The following is a 19,750-nucleotide window of genomic DNA, read 5'->3' on the forward strand; positions in this document are numbered from 1 at the left end:
AGTTTCACCATGTTAGCCAGGATGGTCTTGATCTCCTGACCTCGTGATCTGCCTGTCTCGGCCTCCCAAAGTACTGGGATTACAGGCGTGAGCCACCGTGCCCGGCCCATATATTTATTTTTTAAAGATGGGATCTCACTGTATTGTCCAGACTGAAGTGCAGTGGCTATTCACAGGCCCAATCATAATGCACTACAGCTTCCAACTCCTGGGCTTGAGTAACTGTCCCACCTCAGCCTCCCGAGTAGCTGTGATTGCAGGTGTGCACCACCGCACCTGGCCGTATTTTCTCCATCCATTCGTTTGTCAGTGGAGACTTGGGTTTTTCCCACCTTTTGGGTATTGTGAATAATGCTGCTATGGACATGGGTACAAGTATCTGTTTGAGACCCCCTTTTTTAATTCCTTTGGGTATACCCAAAAGTGGAATTACTGGGTCATGTGGTAATTCTGTGTTCAACTTTTTGAGAGCTTATCACTTTTTGTATGTAAAAATTACGAGTGTTTAGCTCTTAAGTCGGGTGATGCATAAATACAGAAATGTGGTGTAGTTAAAAAATGTTTTTTTTTTTTTTTTTCTATAAAGCTCTAGGAGTCGATTTTGCTTTTAAAGAGAGACACAAAGGGCTTGTCCTGGTTGCAGTGGGTGAGCTATTGCAGATGGCCTTTGGAGGAATTGTGTTGGAGCGCAGAGTTTTCACAGTGCAGCTCGCCAAGCATCAGGCACATGTAGCCTGTGCCACAGCCGTTGTGCCTGGGCGGGATCCCTCATGCTGCCCAGTTGCAGGAGGGCGCTCAACTGCCCCTGCTTCTCCCTGTTTGTCATTTAAGATGATTCCTGGTGCTTTTGGTGAGCGATCAAACGGTGTTCTCAGAATCTTTGGGCCTTTGACACGGAGGGCTGTGTTCTTGAGGGTGTGACGTGAGAGCTCCTTGTCTGCAGGGTGTGAGGCTTTGGGTCCTGAGTGTGGACCGTGGCATGTGATGTCTTGTCACCGCTCCCTGCATGTCTGTTTAGTTTCTGGAAAGCTGGAGGTGTAATATTTTTTTCTTTGCCAAAACATGCTGGTGTATATAAACAGAAGTGCCCAGGTGTGCGAGTCAGCACTGTGCCTGTGTTTATGGCTCTGCATCTGACTGTGTGCCTTTTGGGCTAGAGTAGTGGTTGTCTGGGGGCCTGCTGGTGCCCTTGCTGCTGCTTTAGGGACAGCTTGAAGCAGTGGCCTCAGATACCCCTTGGAATTGTGACAAACTCTGTATCTCTCTTACAGGTTTTATAGAACTCTAACCAGTTGCAAATAACTATTTGCCATCCTGAGTATTGTCATTTTAAAATAAAACAATTGCATCACTCATCTAAATAAATCCGGGAAATCTAGGTAGAATAATCTACCATTCTTCATTAAAAATTTCACAGGGCTGAGCGCCGTGTCTCATACCTGTACTGCTAGCACTTTGGGAGGCTGAGGTGGGAGGATCACTTGAGCCTAGGGAGGCTGAGCCTGCAGTGAGCTGTGATCGCACCACTGTACTCCAGCCTGGGCCACAGAGTGAGACCCTATCTAAAAAACAATTTCATAGGCAAGTTTTTCTCTCACAGAAATTTTATTCCTCCTTTTTCTTCTTAAGCCCGTATTTCCATTTACTTTTTTCCCAGAGTATTTTACCCTAAGGTAATGTATTTCAGTGCCTAAGAATCTTTATTGATCTATCATTTATCTGCAACAAAAGAAAATAACGTGAACATAAACTTCAACTTTTACATTTTGTGTGGCCATAAGATGCTAGTTATTTAGAAGTTTTTCTAGGTTGGGTTTTAACAAATTATTAGTACAAACCAACATAAAATAGCATTTTGTTGAAATTTAGCTCTTAAAAAGATAGCTGTTTAGTTTGAGTTATCTTTTGATGAGTCAAGCTTTTTTTGTTTTTATTTTTTATTTTTATTTTTTGAGATGGTTCTTGCTCTGTCACCCAGGCTGGATGACAGATCTTGGCTGTGGTACGATCTTGGCTCACTGCAGCCTTGACCTCCTGGGCTCAAGCAATCCTCCTGCCTCAGCCTCTCAAGTTGCTGGGACTACAGGCAAACACCACATTGCTCAGCTAATTGTTGTGTTTTTTGTAGGGATGGGACCTCCCTATGTTGCCCAGACAGGTCTTGAACTCCTGGCCTCAAGCAGTCCTCTCACCTCGGCCTCCCACAGTGCTGGGATTACAGGTGTGAGCCACCATGCCTGGCTGTGAGCCATGCTTTTAAGCAGAATAAGGCAAGGTTCTGCAATAGTACTGTTTTTACTTTTTTTTTGAGAAAGGGTCTCATTCTGTCACCCAGGCTGGAGTGCAGTAGTGTGATCATGGCTCACTACAACCTCTGCCTCCCAGGCTCAGGCCATCCTCCCACCTCAGCCTCCCGAGTTGCTGGGAACACAGGCATGTGCCACCACAACTGGCCAATTATTTTTAGTAAAGACGTTGCCCAGGCTGGTCTCAAACTCCTGACCTCTAGTAATCCATCCGCTTTGGCCTCTCAATGTGCTGGGATTACAGGTGTGAGCCACCACACCCAGCCCCTATTTTTACTTTTAGTTTTAAGTGCTAAGAAGTCTTATTCATGTAAGTAGCTAGGAATGGCAGAAATTTTGCTTTAGCAATGCTGGTGTTTCAACTTTTTCCAAGCTCACGCCTGACCTCTGTGCTCCATCACCAAGCAGCTTCAGTAGGGTGGCCTCAGTCCTGGGAAGTGATGCGTTGACAGCCGCCTGCATTGGGCAGCATTTCCCAGGCACTGGAGCCGTTCCTATCGTAGCACACACTGCATGGTTTCCAGTGTGTTGGGTGAGAGGCTGCCTTTCTTGAAAAGTGAGAGAAAGGGCTGTTGTGAGAGGGGACATGGGGATGGAGATAACCCTTTCAAAACCAGAGCCTTAGGGGCTGAGGCTCCGGAAGCGCACACTCCTAAAGGACTCCGAAGCCTGAGGAAGGACCTCAGCCTGAAGGAAGGACCCTGTGGATGGCCTTTGAATAACCCCAGGTGTGCTTCGCACATGCCTGTACTTGACCACAGATTTAAACCCATGTGCACACATGCACGCTCACACATTTATGCACAGATGCAGAAGTGCATACACGTGTACACCTACACTGACACATGCACGTTGACATGTGCACACCCAGCTGAATGCGCATACTCACTCCCACAGATATGCACACGTGCACACCCACACAATCGAATGTGCATACACCCGCAGATACATGTGCACACCCACACAATCGAATGCACAGAAACACCCGCAGATATGCACACGTGGACACCCACATGATTGAATGTGCATACACTCACAGATACACACATGCACACACCCACACAATCGAATGCACACACACACCTGCAGATACGCACATGTGGACACCCACACGATTGAATGCGCCCCCCACAGATACGCACATGTGCACACTCACACAATTGAATGTGCACACACCCCCCCACAGATAGGCACACGCGCACACCCACAGAATCGAATGCACACACACCCGCAGATATGAGCACGTGGACACCCACAGGATTGAATGTGCATACACTCACAGATATGCACACCTGCACACCCACACAAATGCACACGCACCCGCAGATATGTACACGTGGACATGTACACAATTGAATGTGCATACACTCACAGATATGCACATGCGCACACCCACACAATCGAATGCACACATCCCCGCAGATATGCACACATCCCCGCAGATATGCACACGTGCACACTCACATAATCGAATGTGTACACACACCCGCAGATATATACACATGCACACCCACAGAATCTAGTGTACACACACCCCCACATGTATGCACATGCACACGTGATCAAATGTGCATGCACCCACAGAGATGCACACACACACATCTAATCACATATGCACCCCCTCCACACAGATATGCACATGTGCACGCCCACAGGATCGAATGTGCACACATCCACAGATGGCATGCGTATACACCCACACAAATGTGCACACCCCCCTGCATATGCACACATGCACACTAACACAAATGTGTGCACACCCGCAGGTATGTACACATGCACACCTGCACAATCGAGTGTGCACACCCCCATGGATACGCACACGTGCACACCCACACAATCACGTGTGTACACACCCCTGCAGATATGCACACACGCGCACACACAGGATCGAATGAGCACACACCCACAGATAGTGTGCGTGCACACCCACACAACTGAATGCATACCCCCCACAGATATGCACACATACATACCCAGTCGAATGTGCCCACACCCACAGAGATGCACACGCACACCCACACAATTGAATGTGCCCCCCCTACAGATAGCACACATGCACACCCACAGAATCAAATGCGCACACAAACCCCCAGATATGCGCACGTGCACACCCGCATACCCACACAATAGAATGCGCACATACACCCGCAGAGATGCATAAGCACGCACACCTGCAGACGTGCACTCGCACACATCCACATGATCAAACGTGCACATGCATCTGTAGACATGCACAAGCAGACACCCACACACCCGCAGCTGTGCACACCCACACGGGTGAAAGACAGCACACGCGCACACCCACACAATTGAATGTGCGTACACGTGCCCGTTCACAGGTTAATTGCCTCAGCAATCAGCTCTTTTTCATTGAGTGTTATGGCAAAATGTTCTAAAGGATAACATAGATTGACATTCATCTTCATTTTGTGTTTCCTTATGGTTCATATTAGTTTATTGGAAAATTAGCAACATACACATCATTTTGGGGAATGGAAAGGGAGGCAGAGTAAGGCAGAACACTCACTGTAGCATTATAAGCAAGTAGAATAAATTGATAATACCTTCACCAGTAATGCACTTTACCTAGCGGAAATAAATTATTTGTATAAATAGCCTCTCGATGTTTGTGTGTTATTTAGTTATAACATCACGTTTTTCTTTTTTACATACGGCACTTTAGTGCTAGTACTGAAAATGTTTTTTCTGACATTTTTTCAGTGATTGTCATTTACTTCATATATGCAGCTAGAGCTAATAGAAAAACAGTTGAAACAATTTGTTGTAATGGTGAGATATTTATAAGCAAACATTTATAAAAGATCTTCTGTAAGACGGCTTAGACTTCAAAATACTTATCAGTCTTAGAGTCATTCAGATGTTTTCACAACCAAAAGTAGAAGCACCTTTTAATATTCATGCTTAACATTTATAAAAACTGAATTGGAGGTTTTGTTTGTTTGTTTTCGAGAAGAAGCTGCATTTGTGAAAACAGGAAAGTGCCAGTTCAGAGGTGGCATAGCTCGCCACCTTGGGAGGCGTGTGTGTGGCCGTAGCTCTGTGGGCACACGCGTGAACCCGGCGTTAGGATACCCGGGCCCTCCTTCGTAGTGTGAACACTCTGGCCGTGTCCTGCAGCTTCGCCTTCTTAGCTCCTTGCTGGGATTTTCCAGCATCCCTTTGACTTGTCCTCTTTTGTCCTTTGGGTCTGAGGTCACCCTGGGCCTCCTGGCTCTCCGTGGAGCTGAGTGTGGGTGTGTCTTGCTGGCAGACAGGTTCCGGGGCTGCAGCATCCCCATCGCCCACCCGGATGTTCCTGGGGCTGTAGGCCGCCAGCTGGCACAGGGCCACGGCTGCCGTCTGCTTCTGCTCCTCGCTGCTGTCCATCGCACGTGCGTCTGGAGCCTCCTTGCCGGGGCCTGTGGGTGGGGCCCCGTCACCGTTGAGGCTGCCTGGCTTGGTCTCAGGGCGGCTGGGCACATCCTCAGAACCTTCTGTCCCAGTCTTCTGTGGAGCAGCAGTAGCAGGTTCTGCAGCTCGTGGTTGACTGGGGAAGGCAGGCCTCAGAGCCTGGGCGTTGCAGGGGTCCTTCACCGAGAGATTGAGGGGAAGGTCCTGCAGCTCTGAGAAGCTGGTGGTTTCCGCCTGGGGGCTGCCTTGGTACGTGGGTTCATGGGTGGCTGCCGGGTTTATCTCTGATTTCTTGGAGAGGTTGAGGGGACCCATCCTGGAGCTGTCCTCCGGACTGGAAGGCACGGCCTCCAAGACGAGAGAGGTGCTTCCAGCCGGAGCGGGGGGGTCTCCGTTCACAACATTGAGGCTAGAAGAAGCCAAGAGAAACCTTAGTAGGAGCTTGCTTAGAAAAGCAACTGCGTGAAGCAGTTTGAACAAGTATAAACTTGGCTCATGGAACCCAACCAGAAACATTCCCTTGGAGGTTTTGAAAATGACATTTTCTTACCTTATTGGAGACTCTGCTCTGGTCTCAGGAGCCTGGGCAGGTAGGCATCCTATGATTTTCTTAACAGGCTTGAAGGCTGTGAGGCTTTGCTCTGGCTGGTAGAGTCTTCCCAGCGCACTGGAGGCCGCCTTGTTGGAGAGGTCGCACAGGCCTTCGCAGGTCTGGCTCGTCTGCGTGAAGTTGGTGGGGCTTGGCCTCCCTGGGGAGCCTGTGGCTGCGCTCCCTGCACGGGGGCTCATTTTGGACCCTTCTGTGTCTCTCTGCCCAGCCTTGGAGGAGTCTTTAGCCTCAGGAATTGGACTTTCGAACTCGATGTGTTTTCTGTTGGGGTCTGAAGGGTTTAACCTGGAAGGACTTGAGGCTGGGTAGACCAGGGTGGCTTCTTCAAGCAGGTGAGAGCTCTGATCTCGGGTGAGGCCAGCGACAGGTGGGAGTCTGAGACCGTAGGAAGAAAACGCAGACTCTGGCCTGTAAAATCCATAAGGAATCGGCAGATTAGAGGGATATTGCTGGAAAAACCTGTAATGATCATATGTGGCTGGAGATGGAGTCAGGTGCTTAGGGATCGGCCCCGGGTGAGGCAGAAAGTGTCTTGGGTCTTGGGCTCCGTAGACTGACAGCAGGGGCGCGTCGCACTCCGGCGAGCTCCCAGCCAGCAGGTAAGGCGAGTAGATGGTGGCCAGCCCGTGCTCTGTGTAAAAGTGAGGCGGGTACTCTGGGATTGTGGGGTGCATATAAGGGGAAATGGCCCCAAGCCCCTTTGTAGATGAGATTTTATGTGGAAACTCTGGTGGGAGGAAAGGTGAGCCGGCTTTCCAGGGGTAGCCAGGAGCGTGGAAGGCCGACTTGGTGTGGAAGGAGGCGGCCTTGGCAGTGGGGTTGGGTAAAGCCAGTGTCTCAGGCGCCTCAGCGCTGTCTGGCCCCTTAAGTCTGTGCTCGCCGACTGGAACAAATGCAGAAGGCCGAGCTGCGCCTTCCAGAGCAGGCTGGGCACCGAGGGCGGCTTCCGGAGCTGGGCTGTCGCAGGCTGATGCCCTGTGGAGGGCTGGCTTCTGTCCTGGGCACCTGTGGCTTCCCCGGGCTTGCAGCTCCAGGTTCTCCTTGATGTCTTCCCTGGCAGAGCTGTGCTGAAGCTTTGAGTCAAAGGTGGAGACTCCGTTTGTGACAGACTTGGAAGAGACTGGCTTGGCCGTGGCATCGGGCTGGTTGGTTTGCTTAGGGTCTAGCGAGTTAGATTTAGAGCACTTGGGAACTCGATCCTGCTCGGATACTAGAGTAATCGAGTTTTTACAAAGACCATACTTCATGTGATTAAAAAGATGGGACTTCTCATTGCAAGTAAAGGGACATTGGAAACATTTATACTTGAAGGGCTTTCCCGGAGGCCTGGGGATGTAATGAGGCTTTTTTGGCTTCCGCTCTTTGAGAAGACTCATTTTCCTTCTTACGCCTTGGACTCTGGCCGTCCAGGTGGCGTGATCACCGTCGACGCCTCGTGCACCTTGGTGCACCTTGTGGTTTCTGAAGAGGCACCTCCCGCTTTGCCTCTTTCCCGAGCGCTTCTACTGGAAGCCAGGTCTGTGTGCTGAGGGTCTGGCGAGAGCCTCCGTCATCTGGCAGCCGGGAGCTGCAACGAAGAGCAGAGTCTTGGTGTCAAGACAGCGAGTGAGGGGTCGGGGAGAAGCTGGCCTCAGCTTGCCACACCGCCGCAGGATCCCTGAAGCAGAGCCCCGGAAGGGCTGAAACCGCCTGCTCCTGAGGTCACAGAAGCAGCCCTGCCCTTGGTAACCTGGCTGCTAACTCCCCACCATGTTTTCTGTTTTCTGAGTCTGATCTGAAAGAGTCACCTTGGGGCCTAGAGGTGGAGTATGGTGTGTGGTGCGTTGAGTGTCTGTTCTGAGAATGCCTGTAAGCCTTTGAGTTTTGGGAACTTTTATCCTGTGACCTGGACCTTTCCTTGAAAGCACCTTGCTGGGGGCTGAGGACGCCGAGCCCCTCCCAGGGTCTGGACAGAGTCCTGTCCCAGTGCTGCCTGACTCACGCTTGAAGCAGTGGGTGTGTGGTTGGCCGCACTCTCACCTGAAATGCAAAGGGGTTTGTGGCCGTTTCCCCTTAACGTGTACCCCACAGTTGCAGAGTGACCCCTCACTTTTACACAGAGCATGGGCTGGCCACCGTCTACTTGGTCCTACCTGCTGGCCTGGAGCTCGCCCAAGTACAGCGCGCCCCTGCTGTCGGTCTGCAGAGCCCGACCATGGATGCTCCCTGCCTCCTGTGCGGCCAATCCCTAAACACTCGTGGCAGTTTCTGCCCTCTTCAGCCATGTTGTTGGCATATTCCTAGTGTGCTTATTTAAAAATGAAGAACATTCAAACACAAGACTCCACCCTACTGCTTCTAAAGTCAGCTTTATCATTAAGTAGCATTTATGTTGTCTCAGACATGAATACAAATGCTCTATTTATGTTGACTTAAATGGTTGAAATACTGTTGAGGTGAATTTGTACATCCTGTGAGTGACAGCAACATTGTGAGACATGCTTTCACGGTCACCCCGTTCCTGCTGGCCAGGAGGCACGGCCAGCGGCACCTGCCCATCCAGGTGCACCTCCAAATGGAAGAGCCAAAGCTTTGCCACACTCGTGCCCGAGAGGAGACTGGAGTGAGTGGTGTCTGCTTTAGAGATGGTTGGGCCATGGGAGGAAGCTGTCCTGGCCCTTAACCTTTAGGGAGTGGGTTCAGCCCTTGGGCCACACCTGCTCAGGTCCCGGGACCCACCAGGGGCTGCGCTGTGATGTCAGGGCTGGCCTGCTCTTTTGGATTTCTTCCACAGGGTCTCTGTGTCCCTCTTACCAGCCCCAGGTTTCCTTCAGAGGCTGCACTGCACACCACTGGGGCTCTCACCTGCCTCCTAACCCAAGGCTGAGAGCAAAGGCTATTTTTTTTTTTTTTTTTTGAGACAGAGTTTCTCTCTTGTTGCCCAGGCTGGAGTGCGGTGGTGCAATCTCAGCTCACTGCAACCTCTGCCTCCCAGATTCAAGCGATTCTCCTGCCTCAGCTTCCCGAGTAGCTGGGATTATAGGCGCCCACCAACACTCCTGGCTAATTTTTTTTTTGTATTTTTAGTGGAGACAGGGTTTCACCATGTTGGCCAGGCTGGTCCTGAGCTCCTGACCTCAGGTGATCCACCCGCCTCAGCCTCCCAAAGTGCTGGGATTACAGGCGTGAGCCACCGCGCCCGGCCCAGAACAAAGGCTTTGAGAGTCTGGAGCTCTCCACGTGGCAGCTGGGCCTGGAGCGACTCAAGCAGCAACTGTGCCTGGGAGACAGCATGAGTGGGAGATGGGGTGGAGGTATAGTGGATCAAGGCTGAACACTTTAATTCGTATTAAAAATGTAAAAAGGAAAAGGTCTTTTAGCGTCTAAATATTTTCAAACAGCTTAAAAATAAAGTTAGATGACCCAAATGCCCATCAATGATAGACTGGATAAAGAACATGTGGCACATGGCCGGGCGTGGTGGCTCAAGCCTGTAATCCCAGCACTTTGGGAGGCCGAGGTGGGCGGATCACGAGGTCAGGAGATCGAGACCATCCTGGCTAACACGGTGAAACCCCGTCTCTACTAAAAAATACAAAAAAAACACTAGCCAGGCGAGGTGGCGGGCGCCTGTAGTCCCAGCTACTCAGGAGGCTGAGGCAGGAGAATGGCGTAAAAAACCTGGGAGGTGGAGCTTGCAGTGAGCCGAGATCTGGCCACCGCACTCCAGCCTGGGCGACAGAGCGAGACTCTGTCTCAAAAAAAAAAAAAAGAAAATGTGGCACATATACACCATGGAATACTGTGCAGCCATAGAAAGGAATGAGATCATGTCCTTTGCAGGGATGTGGATAGAGCTGGAAACCATCACCCTCAGCAAACGAACGCAGGAACAGAAAACCAAACACGCGTGTTCTCACTGGTAAGTGGGAGCTGAACAGCGAGAACACATGGACAAAGGGAGGGGAACATTACACACCAGGGCCTGTCTGGGGATGGGGGTCGGGGGGAGGGAGAGCATTAAGACAAATAGCTAATGCATGCAGGGCTTAAAACCTAGATGATGGGTTGATGGGTGCAGCAAACCACCATGGCACACGTCTACCTATGTAACCTACACGTTCTGCACTTGTGTCCCAAAACTTAAAGTATAATTAAAAAAAAATACATAAAAGTAAAGTTAAATGGAGGGCTGGGGGCGGTGGCTCATGCCTGTAATCCCAGCACTTTGGGAGGCCGAGGTGGGAGGATCCCTTGAGCCCAGGAGATTGAGGCTGCAGGGAGCTGTCATCCTGCCACCGCACTCCAGCCTGGGCAGCAGAGTGAGACCTTGCCTCAAAAAAAGGCTAAATGGAAATGACTTAAGAAAACTGTTTCAACTGCAGTTTTTTTTTTTTTAAGGAATGGGCAGATGTGCCCATTCTTGAGTCTGTGAGGTTTTATGTGTAGACATCAGGGTGGCTAAAAGTCGAGTGAGAAGCTGCCCCTTGAAAGTAGAGCGGTGTGTGTGGAGCCTAGGAGGCAGCTGTCCCTGAAGCAAGGCCTCCTGCCTGCACCCAGTGTCCTTCCTCCCACATGCCAGAGGCCAGGGGTGGAGGCTGGGCTTTTGTATGGCTGCTCGGAACTTTGGGGAAGTGCTCTGATTTTATTCTCAGCAAACTGGTTTCTCTACTCATTTATTCATATTTCTTTCTTTCTTTCTTTCTTTCTTTTTTTTTTGAGACGGAGTTTCACTCTTGTTGCCTAGGCTGGAGTGCAGTGGTGTGATCTCGGCTCACCGCAGCCTCTGCCTCCCGGGTTCAAGCAATTCTCCTGCCTCAGCCTCCCTAGTAGCTGGGATTACAGGTGCCCACCACCACGCCCAGCTAATTTCTTGTAATTTTAGTAGAGATGGGGTTTCACTATGTTGACCAGGCTGGTCTCAAACTCCTGACCTCAGGTGATCTGCCCGCACCAGCCTCCCAAAGTACTGGGATTACAGGTGTGAGCCACCGCGCCCAGCTCATTTATTCGTATTTCTTAAAAACCCAAAGAACCACCCTTCCCCCTACAAACTGCCTCTATTAACATACTTTAAGTTCTTTAAGACATTTATTTACTAAGAAGTGGTTTGGGTAGAAAAGAGGGGTTCTGCTGACCTGTCGCCTTCTCTGTGATGAGTTTCTGTGTAGCAGGGACAGTGAGGTACGTGTTTGGATGAGGACAAGATGTTTGTCACCCCACAACCAGGGAGGGTGTCGGGTGACACCCTGGGGCTCAGACCCCGTGCTCAGCACCCCTCTCCCACCGTGGGCTGCCACAGAAGCTACAATGAACCGGGTCAAAGCCAAGCAAATGAAACACGTAATGATAGTTTTGTCTTTGTCTTTCTAATTTCCCCTATTAGAAAAAAGAACGTGAAATACTTCTTTATGGGCTCAGTCCCTACCGAGTGGGGCAGACCTGCCCTGGGTGATCACGAAAGCAGTTTCCCTGCCTCCCTTCAGGAAGTGGAGAGGCCGGTGCCTGGTTCCAGCCAAACGCTGGGCCAGCCAGATCAGTCAGTGGGGCCTGTGCCGGCACGCCTCGCCGCGCTCCCTGGTTCTGAAGGCGTGAGAACCTCTGCAAGTCAGGTTCCCATGATTGTATAGGATATGTTATGGCAGGGATCTGAAAACTGATGATTTCATCACTAGCTGGAAGCATCATGATCAAAACGATGACAGTTGCAAAACGTTCATCAAGTGAGAGCTGCGTCCTCGCGATACCGAAACGTCGCCTCTAGCACCTGAAACATAAGCCCTCAGAGGGGCAGGTGACTCCCTCAGGATCTAAGAAAGTGAGGACTTTAGTTTTCGAAGCAGCATTATTTCACATTGCTGATACTCTCAGGCAAATAAATGAATAACCCGTGTTGGTTAGATTTTCTCAAAAGCTTTACAGCAGGCAAGTTACGTGTAAGCTCTGCTGTTAGCCAAAATAGTAATTAGGGAAATAATTGCTTTTATATTAATATGTCTCTTTTCTAGTCAGATGTTATTATCTGAAGTTTTGAACGATTTGCCCTTTTGTTCTTGTTGACGTAAGCAGGTGTGGCAGGGAGGAAGCCCCTGGTGAGTGAGAGCATTTTGGGGTTGAATTGCCTGAAAGAAATTTGTGTAAACATGGAGTCTCGGGCAGTAGTTTTAGTAAAACCTGGATAAACTGACCTCTCAGGCCTTGGATAAACTGACCTCTCAGGCTTACACAATTTGCTGATTAAAACAGGGAGCACAGCTGCTTCAGTGTAAGCCGGGCGGAGTTCACCTGATCTATAAAACTACAATAGTGTCAGAGGAGTAAGTGGGATAAAATTGTTGCTTTGGTAAGCTTTCAAATGATGATGTCAGCCTGTGAGTTCTGTGTCCTGCTTAAGTGAGGTTTATAAGGATGAAGAAACCAAACCCGACGGCCAGTACCTCAGGCTGTCACATCTGTCTGTGGGCACAGTGTTTAAATTGTCTCTGGTCAGTTTCTACCAGCCCGACTTTGTACTCTGGCAACTGCTGGTGTTAAATATTCCCAGAAGAGTATGTTGTTGCCCAAACAGTGTAACCCAGAACTCTAGCTGTTTATAGTAATTTGGATTTGCATTTAGAGGTGCAGTTTTTCTCTAGAGGTGAAAAACAAGTGCCGGGCGTCTTCCTCTCCTGGGGTACGAGTTTCCATTTTAGTTAATAACATGCCTGGAGAGCTGTCTATCTGTCTGGTAATAAAGCAGAGTCTCGTTCATTATCTGCTTTCGTTAGAGAACTGCAGTGCTAGCATATTTTACAGTGAAGACCTCGGTGTGATCGTGAAGGAGGGTCTCATCCTCCTCTCGATTCCCACTGGATGGGCAGGAAACGTTAGCAGGGTGGACCTTCCACAGAGCTTCCACATCTGGATCAAAGGTGGCTGTTACTGAAATACTTATGCAGACTCTTCCCTGGCTGCTGCTGGCTAATGTGTGCCCTCTTCTCCATCCCACCTCCTCTGAGCCTGGCCTGGCACAAAGACTTCTTTCTCCAAATTATTTCAGACCAAGCAGCCAATGTAGACAAGGTCTACACTAAAGGGCATAAGAACAGTGGGGTGCAGTGGCTTAAAACATGCTCAGGATCCCGCCGAGCTTTCGCCAGGTTTCCTTGCTGTATCTACAGATGCCATTCTGTGCCTTTCTAAGTATTTTAAATGTCGTGTGCTCAGCCGACGCACTTGGCTTCTGGAAAGTGCGCTGAGCTGAGAGCTCACTTCTCTTCCTGCTCAGCGTGCGCCGGGCTGGGTGTTGGGGCGTAGCTGCCCACACAGACAGTGCTTTGAAGAGTGAGTGGTTTCGGTTGGCCATGGGGTTGTGTCTGTCTTGTTTTTAAAGTTCTAAATTGCCAATATACTGTCTTTCCAAAGGTTCCTAAATGTGGACCTTCAATGCAGCAGACAGTTGTTGGGGTGATAGTGAGAAGCTGGGATGCTTAACAGGCTTCTGAGGAGTTTGAACTTTGAAAAGCAGACGAGAGAAAGAGTTCTTAAAAAAAAAAAAACACTTTGATGGGACACAGTGGAGGTAATTACAGTTTAACTTTATGGGACGTTTCTGTGACAGGCTGGGCAACCATGGGACCTTTCTGTGACAGGCTGGGCGACTATGCTTGTCATGTGTCCTAACCTGTGCCTGAGACTGTGCTGTAATGTTCCTTCTGGTGGTGTCCAGCTGTCTGGCAAGGAGCCTGCTGGGCTGGAGCATTGTGAAGGGCATGCTGTAATTACAATATTGTGATGTGGCGTTGTTGCATAACTCAAGGACACACCATTGTCGCCTACCCACTGGGATGTCGCAAGAACGAGATTTGTGAGTTTTACTCCAATTGAGCTTTTCCAGTGATTGACTGCCACTCCCTCCCAGCCTTTCGGCTCTTTAAAATGAAGGATAAACCTCAGGACAACCAAGACCTGGGGAAAAGACAGTCTTTGGGAATATAATTTGGAAGAATGGATCCAGAAAAACAACCAGGGGCTCTTATTCTAGTTTCGGCAGGAGATCCCGAGTTACAGACCTGAGCTCGTAAACAAACGCTCACCACTTTACAGTCACCGCCTCATCCTGAAACTCCGGTCAGAAATGCTGGAAGGCCTTTGCTACTGCGCAGTGAAAATTAGGGGCACAAATGTGGACAGATTGTGCTTGGTCAATAATTGTTCTCCTCCAAAGCAGATTTATGAGAAATTTCATGTAAGGAAAAAAACCCTTTTTGTGTCTGTGTATACATGTACGTGAGACTTTAACAACCAAACAGAAACTTAACCCTTTTGGTTTGGTTTTGTTTTTGAAAGCTTACGTTCCATTTTAAACTTTGTGTAAGCTTATGTACTTATTTTAAACTTTAAAAGTATTAAAAGTTAAACTAGATATTAAATTTGGCACTGTCTAATGTGCATACACCACACACTTATAATCCTAAATTCAGCTCTAATGTACATACATCACACATACACATAACCCTGAATTCAGCAGAATGTACATACACCACACACACACATATATAACCCTGTATTCAGCCTAGTGTACGTAGACCACACATATACATGTAAACCCTAAATTCAGCTTAATGTACATATACAACACATATATATAACCCTAAATTCAGCAGAATGTACATACACCACACCTATAAACCCTAAATTCAGCCTAATGTACATACACCACACATATATATATAACCCTAAATTCAGCCTAATATACATATACCACACATATATATATAAACCCTAAATTCACCCTAATGTACATACACCACACACGTATATATGACCCTTACCTCTTGTTAGCATTTATTGTAGTTTGTTTTTGAGGTTAGGAACAGTTAAGCAATAATATGAATTTGTGTTGGTTTAACTTTTATGAATTTTAGGGCAGAACAAGGAGTTAATTTCCAGATAAGCTTGTTCCTGTTCTTAGAATTAAGTGTCAGCCTCATTAGAAGTTTTGTAATCGTGGTCTGCATCCCAGCCATGCACCTGCTGGGTCCTGAGTAATCCCTGAAGCCCAGAGCAAGGCAGAGCAGACACGGGGCAAACGCTGCGTTCAGCTGGGTATTTTAGATACGTTTGAGAAGAGTTTTAAAATAAAGCTTGAATTTGAAAAGAAATAGTAAGTACTTACCAGAGGTGGGCAGTGCTGGGATGTGGCCGGGTCTTGCTGCTGGTGGCTGGCGGTGCTCAGGAAGCAGTACCTGTTCTCACGCTTGCTTGGTGAAACTGGAGCCGGCTGTTCCAGTGGGAGGGATTTAAGTGTAGGAGTTGAGCCCTCGGGGCGTAGAGATGCACCTGATATTCCTCCTGCCCGCAGCTACAATTCATGTGTTTGCACCCACCGAGCTGCTGCAGGCAGCCTCCCCAGCACTGGACCCAGCGAGCAAGTATCTGGCAGACTCCCGGCGCTGTCTGTGAGTGCTGAGTGCGGTGTCAGTGCTGCCTGGACGGCCATGGGTCGGAGGGCTTCCGACGTGTCCGCATTTAGAATACAGATTACTGTATTCATCACACCTGATGAACATTTGGCATTACGGTAAAGACATGTGAGACTTTCCTTTAGAACTTGAGCATGTGTACACAGGAGGCAAACACTTTGATTGATTCTCAAGTACACATCCCCTGGGAGGTACAGCATTCATGGCGTCCTTGCCACGAAGGGTCCAGTGAGGCCTGGAGGGTCTGAGTACCTTCCGCCCTCTACCCTGCTCCTGAGAGTCTCTGTCCCTGGTCCTCCTCGGGAGTTGAGCTGGCAGGGAGGGAGCTCACCCAGCACTGGGCTGCAGGGACCTGCCGGAGCTTGCCCGACCGACGCCAGGCACCGCAAGAGCCGCAAGAGCTGCGGAGCCGGGTGTGTGGGTGCGGGGGAGGGGGAGGGGCCAGCTGTGAGCTCCCGCAGACCACCCCCCACACACTTTAAATTGCAGAGGCACTTGACGTGGGGACCAGTTTTTACCTCCACACCCCTACCCGCAAACTGCTTGCTTATTTAATCGGAGGCCGCACCCCAGCTGTAGCGAAGGCTGGAATGTGGTGTCGGTTTGAGGACTGGGAAAGGAGGTGGGATGAGCTGTTGTCAGGCCCTTGGATGAGCCTGAGGCTGCAGGGCAGAGGCTGCAGGGCAGAGGCGTAGGGACGAGCTGGCCAGGACGGACACGCTGTTTCTGTTTTTTTTTTTTTTTTTTTTTTTTTTTTGAGATGGAGTTTTGCTCCTGTCGCCCAGGCGTCCGCCACCACGCCCGGCTAATTTTTTGTATTTTTACTAGAGATGTGGTTTCACCATGTTAGCCAGGATGGTCTTGATCTCCTGACCTTGTGATCCACCCACGTCGGCCTCCCAAAGTGCTAGGATTACAGGTGTGAGCCACCACGCCCGGCCTGTTTTTTTGTTTTTGTTGTTTATTTTTTTCCTTAAGATTTTACATGGCTTTGCTTTTATTTTTATATTTAATTCCTTTTTTTTTTTTTTGAGACAGGGTCTTGCTCTGTCACCCGAACTGGAGTGCAGTGGTATGATCACAGTTGGCTGTAGCCTCAACCACATGGACTAAGGTGATCCTCCTGCCTCAGCCTCCCCAGTAGCTGGGACTACAGGCACGGTCACTATGCCTGGCTTATTTTTTGTAGATACAGGGTTTTGCCATGTTGTCCAGGATGGTTTAATACCTTAAATTTTTTTTTTTTTGGTGACTTTTGTCCATTGAGACATCCATATACTTTATGAAGTCAAAAAGAGTTATATAAGTCTTATCACAAAAAACAGCAGTTCCCTGTCCTGCTTACCTATTCCTGGATAGCAAACTATCCCAAACTTAGTGGCTTAGAATAAGTACCGTTTTATTCCGTCTTCGGATATATTGTGTCAGGAGTTTGTGGAGGGCCTGGCTGAGTGCTCCTTTTGTTTCATGGACACTGGGGTGGCTCAGTGAGGAGAAAGCTGGCAGGTGACTGGTCTGGCGGGTACAGGACAGCTTCACTCACCTGCCCTCTGTCATGGAGGGGCAGCTGGGATCCTGCGGTCCGCTGGAACCTCATCCTCACTCAGTAGCACTTCACAGGCCTCTCTAGGAGGGTGGTCAGCTGTGTGATGGCTCAGGACTTGAAGAGAGCAAGGTGGAAAGTTCCAGTCCTCTAGAAGGCTGGGCCTTACCTTGATTCCAGCCTTACTGATCTGTTGGTGGTTCTGTGCCCTCTCTCTGCCTCTCTCCCTTCTCCGCTCCTGGTCTAGGTGTTGTCTGGTGGCTTGCCTTCATGGAAGATGGGAATTTGCCTCTCTTTGCCCCTTCTGCCCCCATGCCTGTGTTCCCGTCATCCAGGGGGTTTTGCCTGCCTCTCTCTTGCACTGGAAGGCCTGCTGCTTGGATCCCATGTCTTTCTCTTGAGTTAATCATTTATTTTGACGTGAGGCACATACCTTTTATAGGCTCTTGAGAAAGTGCGAGAGAGTTTTTTGGAGGCCTTGAGTTATTGAAAATGGTTTTATCTGCCTGATAGTTTGGCTGAGTCTAGAACTTCAGGCCAGAAATCATCGACCTTCAGAGTTTTGCAAGTTTTCTCCATTTTCTCCAGCTTCTGCTACTGCAGTTGAGAACCTTGATGCCGTTCGGATTCCTGATTCTTTGTCTCTCAGCATTTTGTGTGAAAAATTTCAAACATACGGACAAGTTGTAAGGATGCTCCAGTGAACTCTCATATACCCAACAGTGGGGTTCTGCAGTTAGCACAGCTGTCTGCGTTCCCTTCCCTTGCCCTCGCCGTCCAGCTTACTTATCTTGCTGCATTTCAGGTCAGTTGCAGACATCAGTCTGCTTTGCTCCAAACACTTTGCAGGCATATTCTTATTAGTTTATGATTCTTCTTTCAAAGGTAAGGTTTACCTTCAGTGAAGGGCACAGGTCTTAAGAGGACCGTTTAACGGGTTTTGACAAGCATGTTCTCCCATTATGGCCCCAGAGAGTACCGTCACACCGATGCCACCCTTCCCCACCCAGACTGTGGCAACTGCAGGCTGATACTTTTCCCCCATGGATTAGTGTTTTTTTTTTTTTTTTTTTTTGAGGCGGAGTCTCGCTCTGTCGCCCAGACTGGAGTGCAGTGGCCAGATCTCAGCTCACTGCAAGCTCCGCCTCCTGGGTTTATGCCATTCTCCTGCCTCAGCCTCCCGAGTAGCTGGGACTACAGGCGCCCGCCACCTCGCCCGGCTAGTTTTTGTATTTTTAGTAGAGATGGGGTTTCACTGTGTTAGCCAGGATGGTCTCGATCTCCTGACCTCGTGATCCGCCCGTCTCGGCCTCCCAAAGTGCTGGGAGGATTAGTTTTATGTATTGTAGAATTTTATGTCAGTAGTGGTTCCTGGTTTTTATGTACAGCCGTTTCTCACCTGCAGATTCTTTCCTTTATCTTCAGTAGTCTTAGTTTTCTTAACTTTGTATTCCCACACTTCTGTTAAGTATTTGATTCCTCATTTTGATTTCCATGAGCTCTGTTTTATTCTGAGTGTTCCTTTTGTAGCATCTCATTCTCATGCAGTAGTTGTAGTAGCTTTTCTTATCCTTCCTAAGGATTTTAGTGATAGCTTTCTTTTAGTGGGAGGTGGAGGAGTGGAGGTGGATGTTCTCCCTCTGTGTGTGTGTGTGTGTGTGTGTGTGTGTGTGTGTGTGTGTGTGTTTAAAGACCTGGGGTCTTGCCGTGTTACCCAGGCTGGACTTGAACTCCTGGTCTCAAGGGCTCCTCCTGCCCCAGCCTCCCGGGTAGCTGGGACTGCAGGAGCGCCATGCCATGCCTGGTGCCTTCCCTGCATCTTCAGCATGGCCTCTGCCGAGCACCTCGGAGAGTCAGCTCTGTCTCCTACAGAGGTGGGAGGCCTGCCCCCCGTGCTTCTTGGGTTAGGCCTACCCTGCCCCACCCCCCAGAGTTCTGTGGTGCCACAGACCTGGAGCTTTTTAGGTTCCTGTCCTGTGGATCAGAGGAGTGTGGGTTTCCTCCCTCGAGGAGAGGGCTGGGCTTCTCGGTCTGAGGCATTTCCTGCTGTCCCTGCACTTCCAGGCTCCTCCGTGGTCCTGGTGCTGCCTTTCCTGCCCTTCCTCTTCTGCCCGGTAGCTTATGCCTTGAAAAAAGAAAATGGTCCGTTTCTGCTGTTTTTACTGGGATTTTTACCCACTATTTTTTATGTGTTCAACCCCCTGTGTTACTCAGAAGTCTTGTGATTAGGTTTTTGACCAAATCTTAGGAACCATCATGGGGGTGGCCGCTGGTGTTTCTTGGGTGTTCATGGTGTTGGGGCCACAGGTGCGCCACCTGTGCTGGTCCGTTCACTCAGGAGCACCACGCACCTGGCCCGTGGCGTCCCTCCACACGTCCATTCACTCAGGAGCACCACGCACCTGGCCCGTGGAGCCCCCCCCACACGTCCATT

The 19,750-nt window shown here is 49.5% G+C and overlaps 2 protein-coding genes across 3 annotated transcripts in view; one reads left to right on the forward strand and one right to left on the reverse strand.

The window, feature by feature from the left end:
- Positions 1–19,750, forward strand: part of TBCD (tubulin folding cofactor D) — a 174,465-nt gene that overhangs the window by 62,347 nt on the left and 92,368 nt on the right. The window lies entirely within an intron of this gene.
- Positions 4,703–16,095, reverse strand: ZNF750 (zinc finger protein 750). 2 transcript variants are annotated; one of them, XM_011928950.1, is made up of 4 exons: positions 15,696–16,054; positions 15,467–15,639; positions 6,271–7,897; positions 4,703–6,129 (listed from the first exon to the last, which is right to left on the reverse strand). In XM_011928950.1, exons 3-4 carry the CDS (start codon positions 7,704–7,706, stop codon positions 5,394–5,396), a joined length of 2,172 nt encoding a protein of 723 aa, XP_011784340.1. In that variant the 5' UTR covers positions 7,707–7,897; positions 15,467–15,639; positions 15,696–16,054; the 3' UTR covers positions 4,703–5,393. The 2 variants fall into 2 exon arrangements, with proteins under 2 accessions (XP_011784340.1, XP_011784255.1); XM_011928865.1 differs by having other exon boundaries at positions 15,467–16,095.

This window comes from Colobus angolensis, unplaced genomic scaffold (assembly GCF_000951035.1).
Source record: "Colobus angolensis palliatus isolate OR3802 unplaced genomic scaffold, Cang.pa_1.0 Scaffold1, whole genome shotgun sequence".
Lineage (NCBI taxonomy): Eukaryota > Metazoa > Chordata > Mammalia > Primates > Cercopithecidae > Colobus > Colobus angolensis.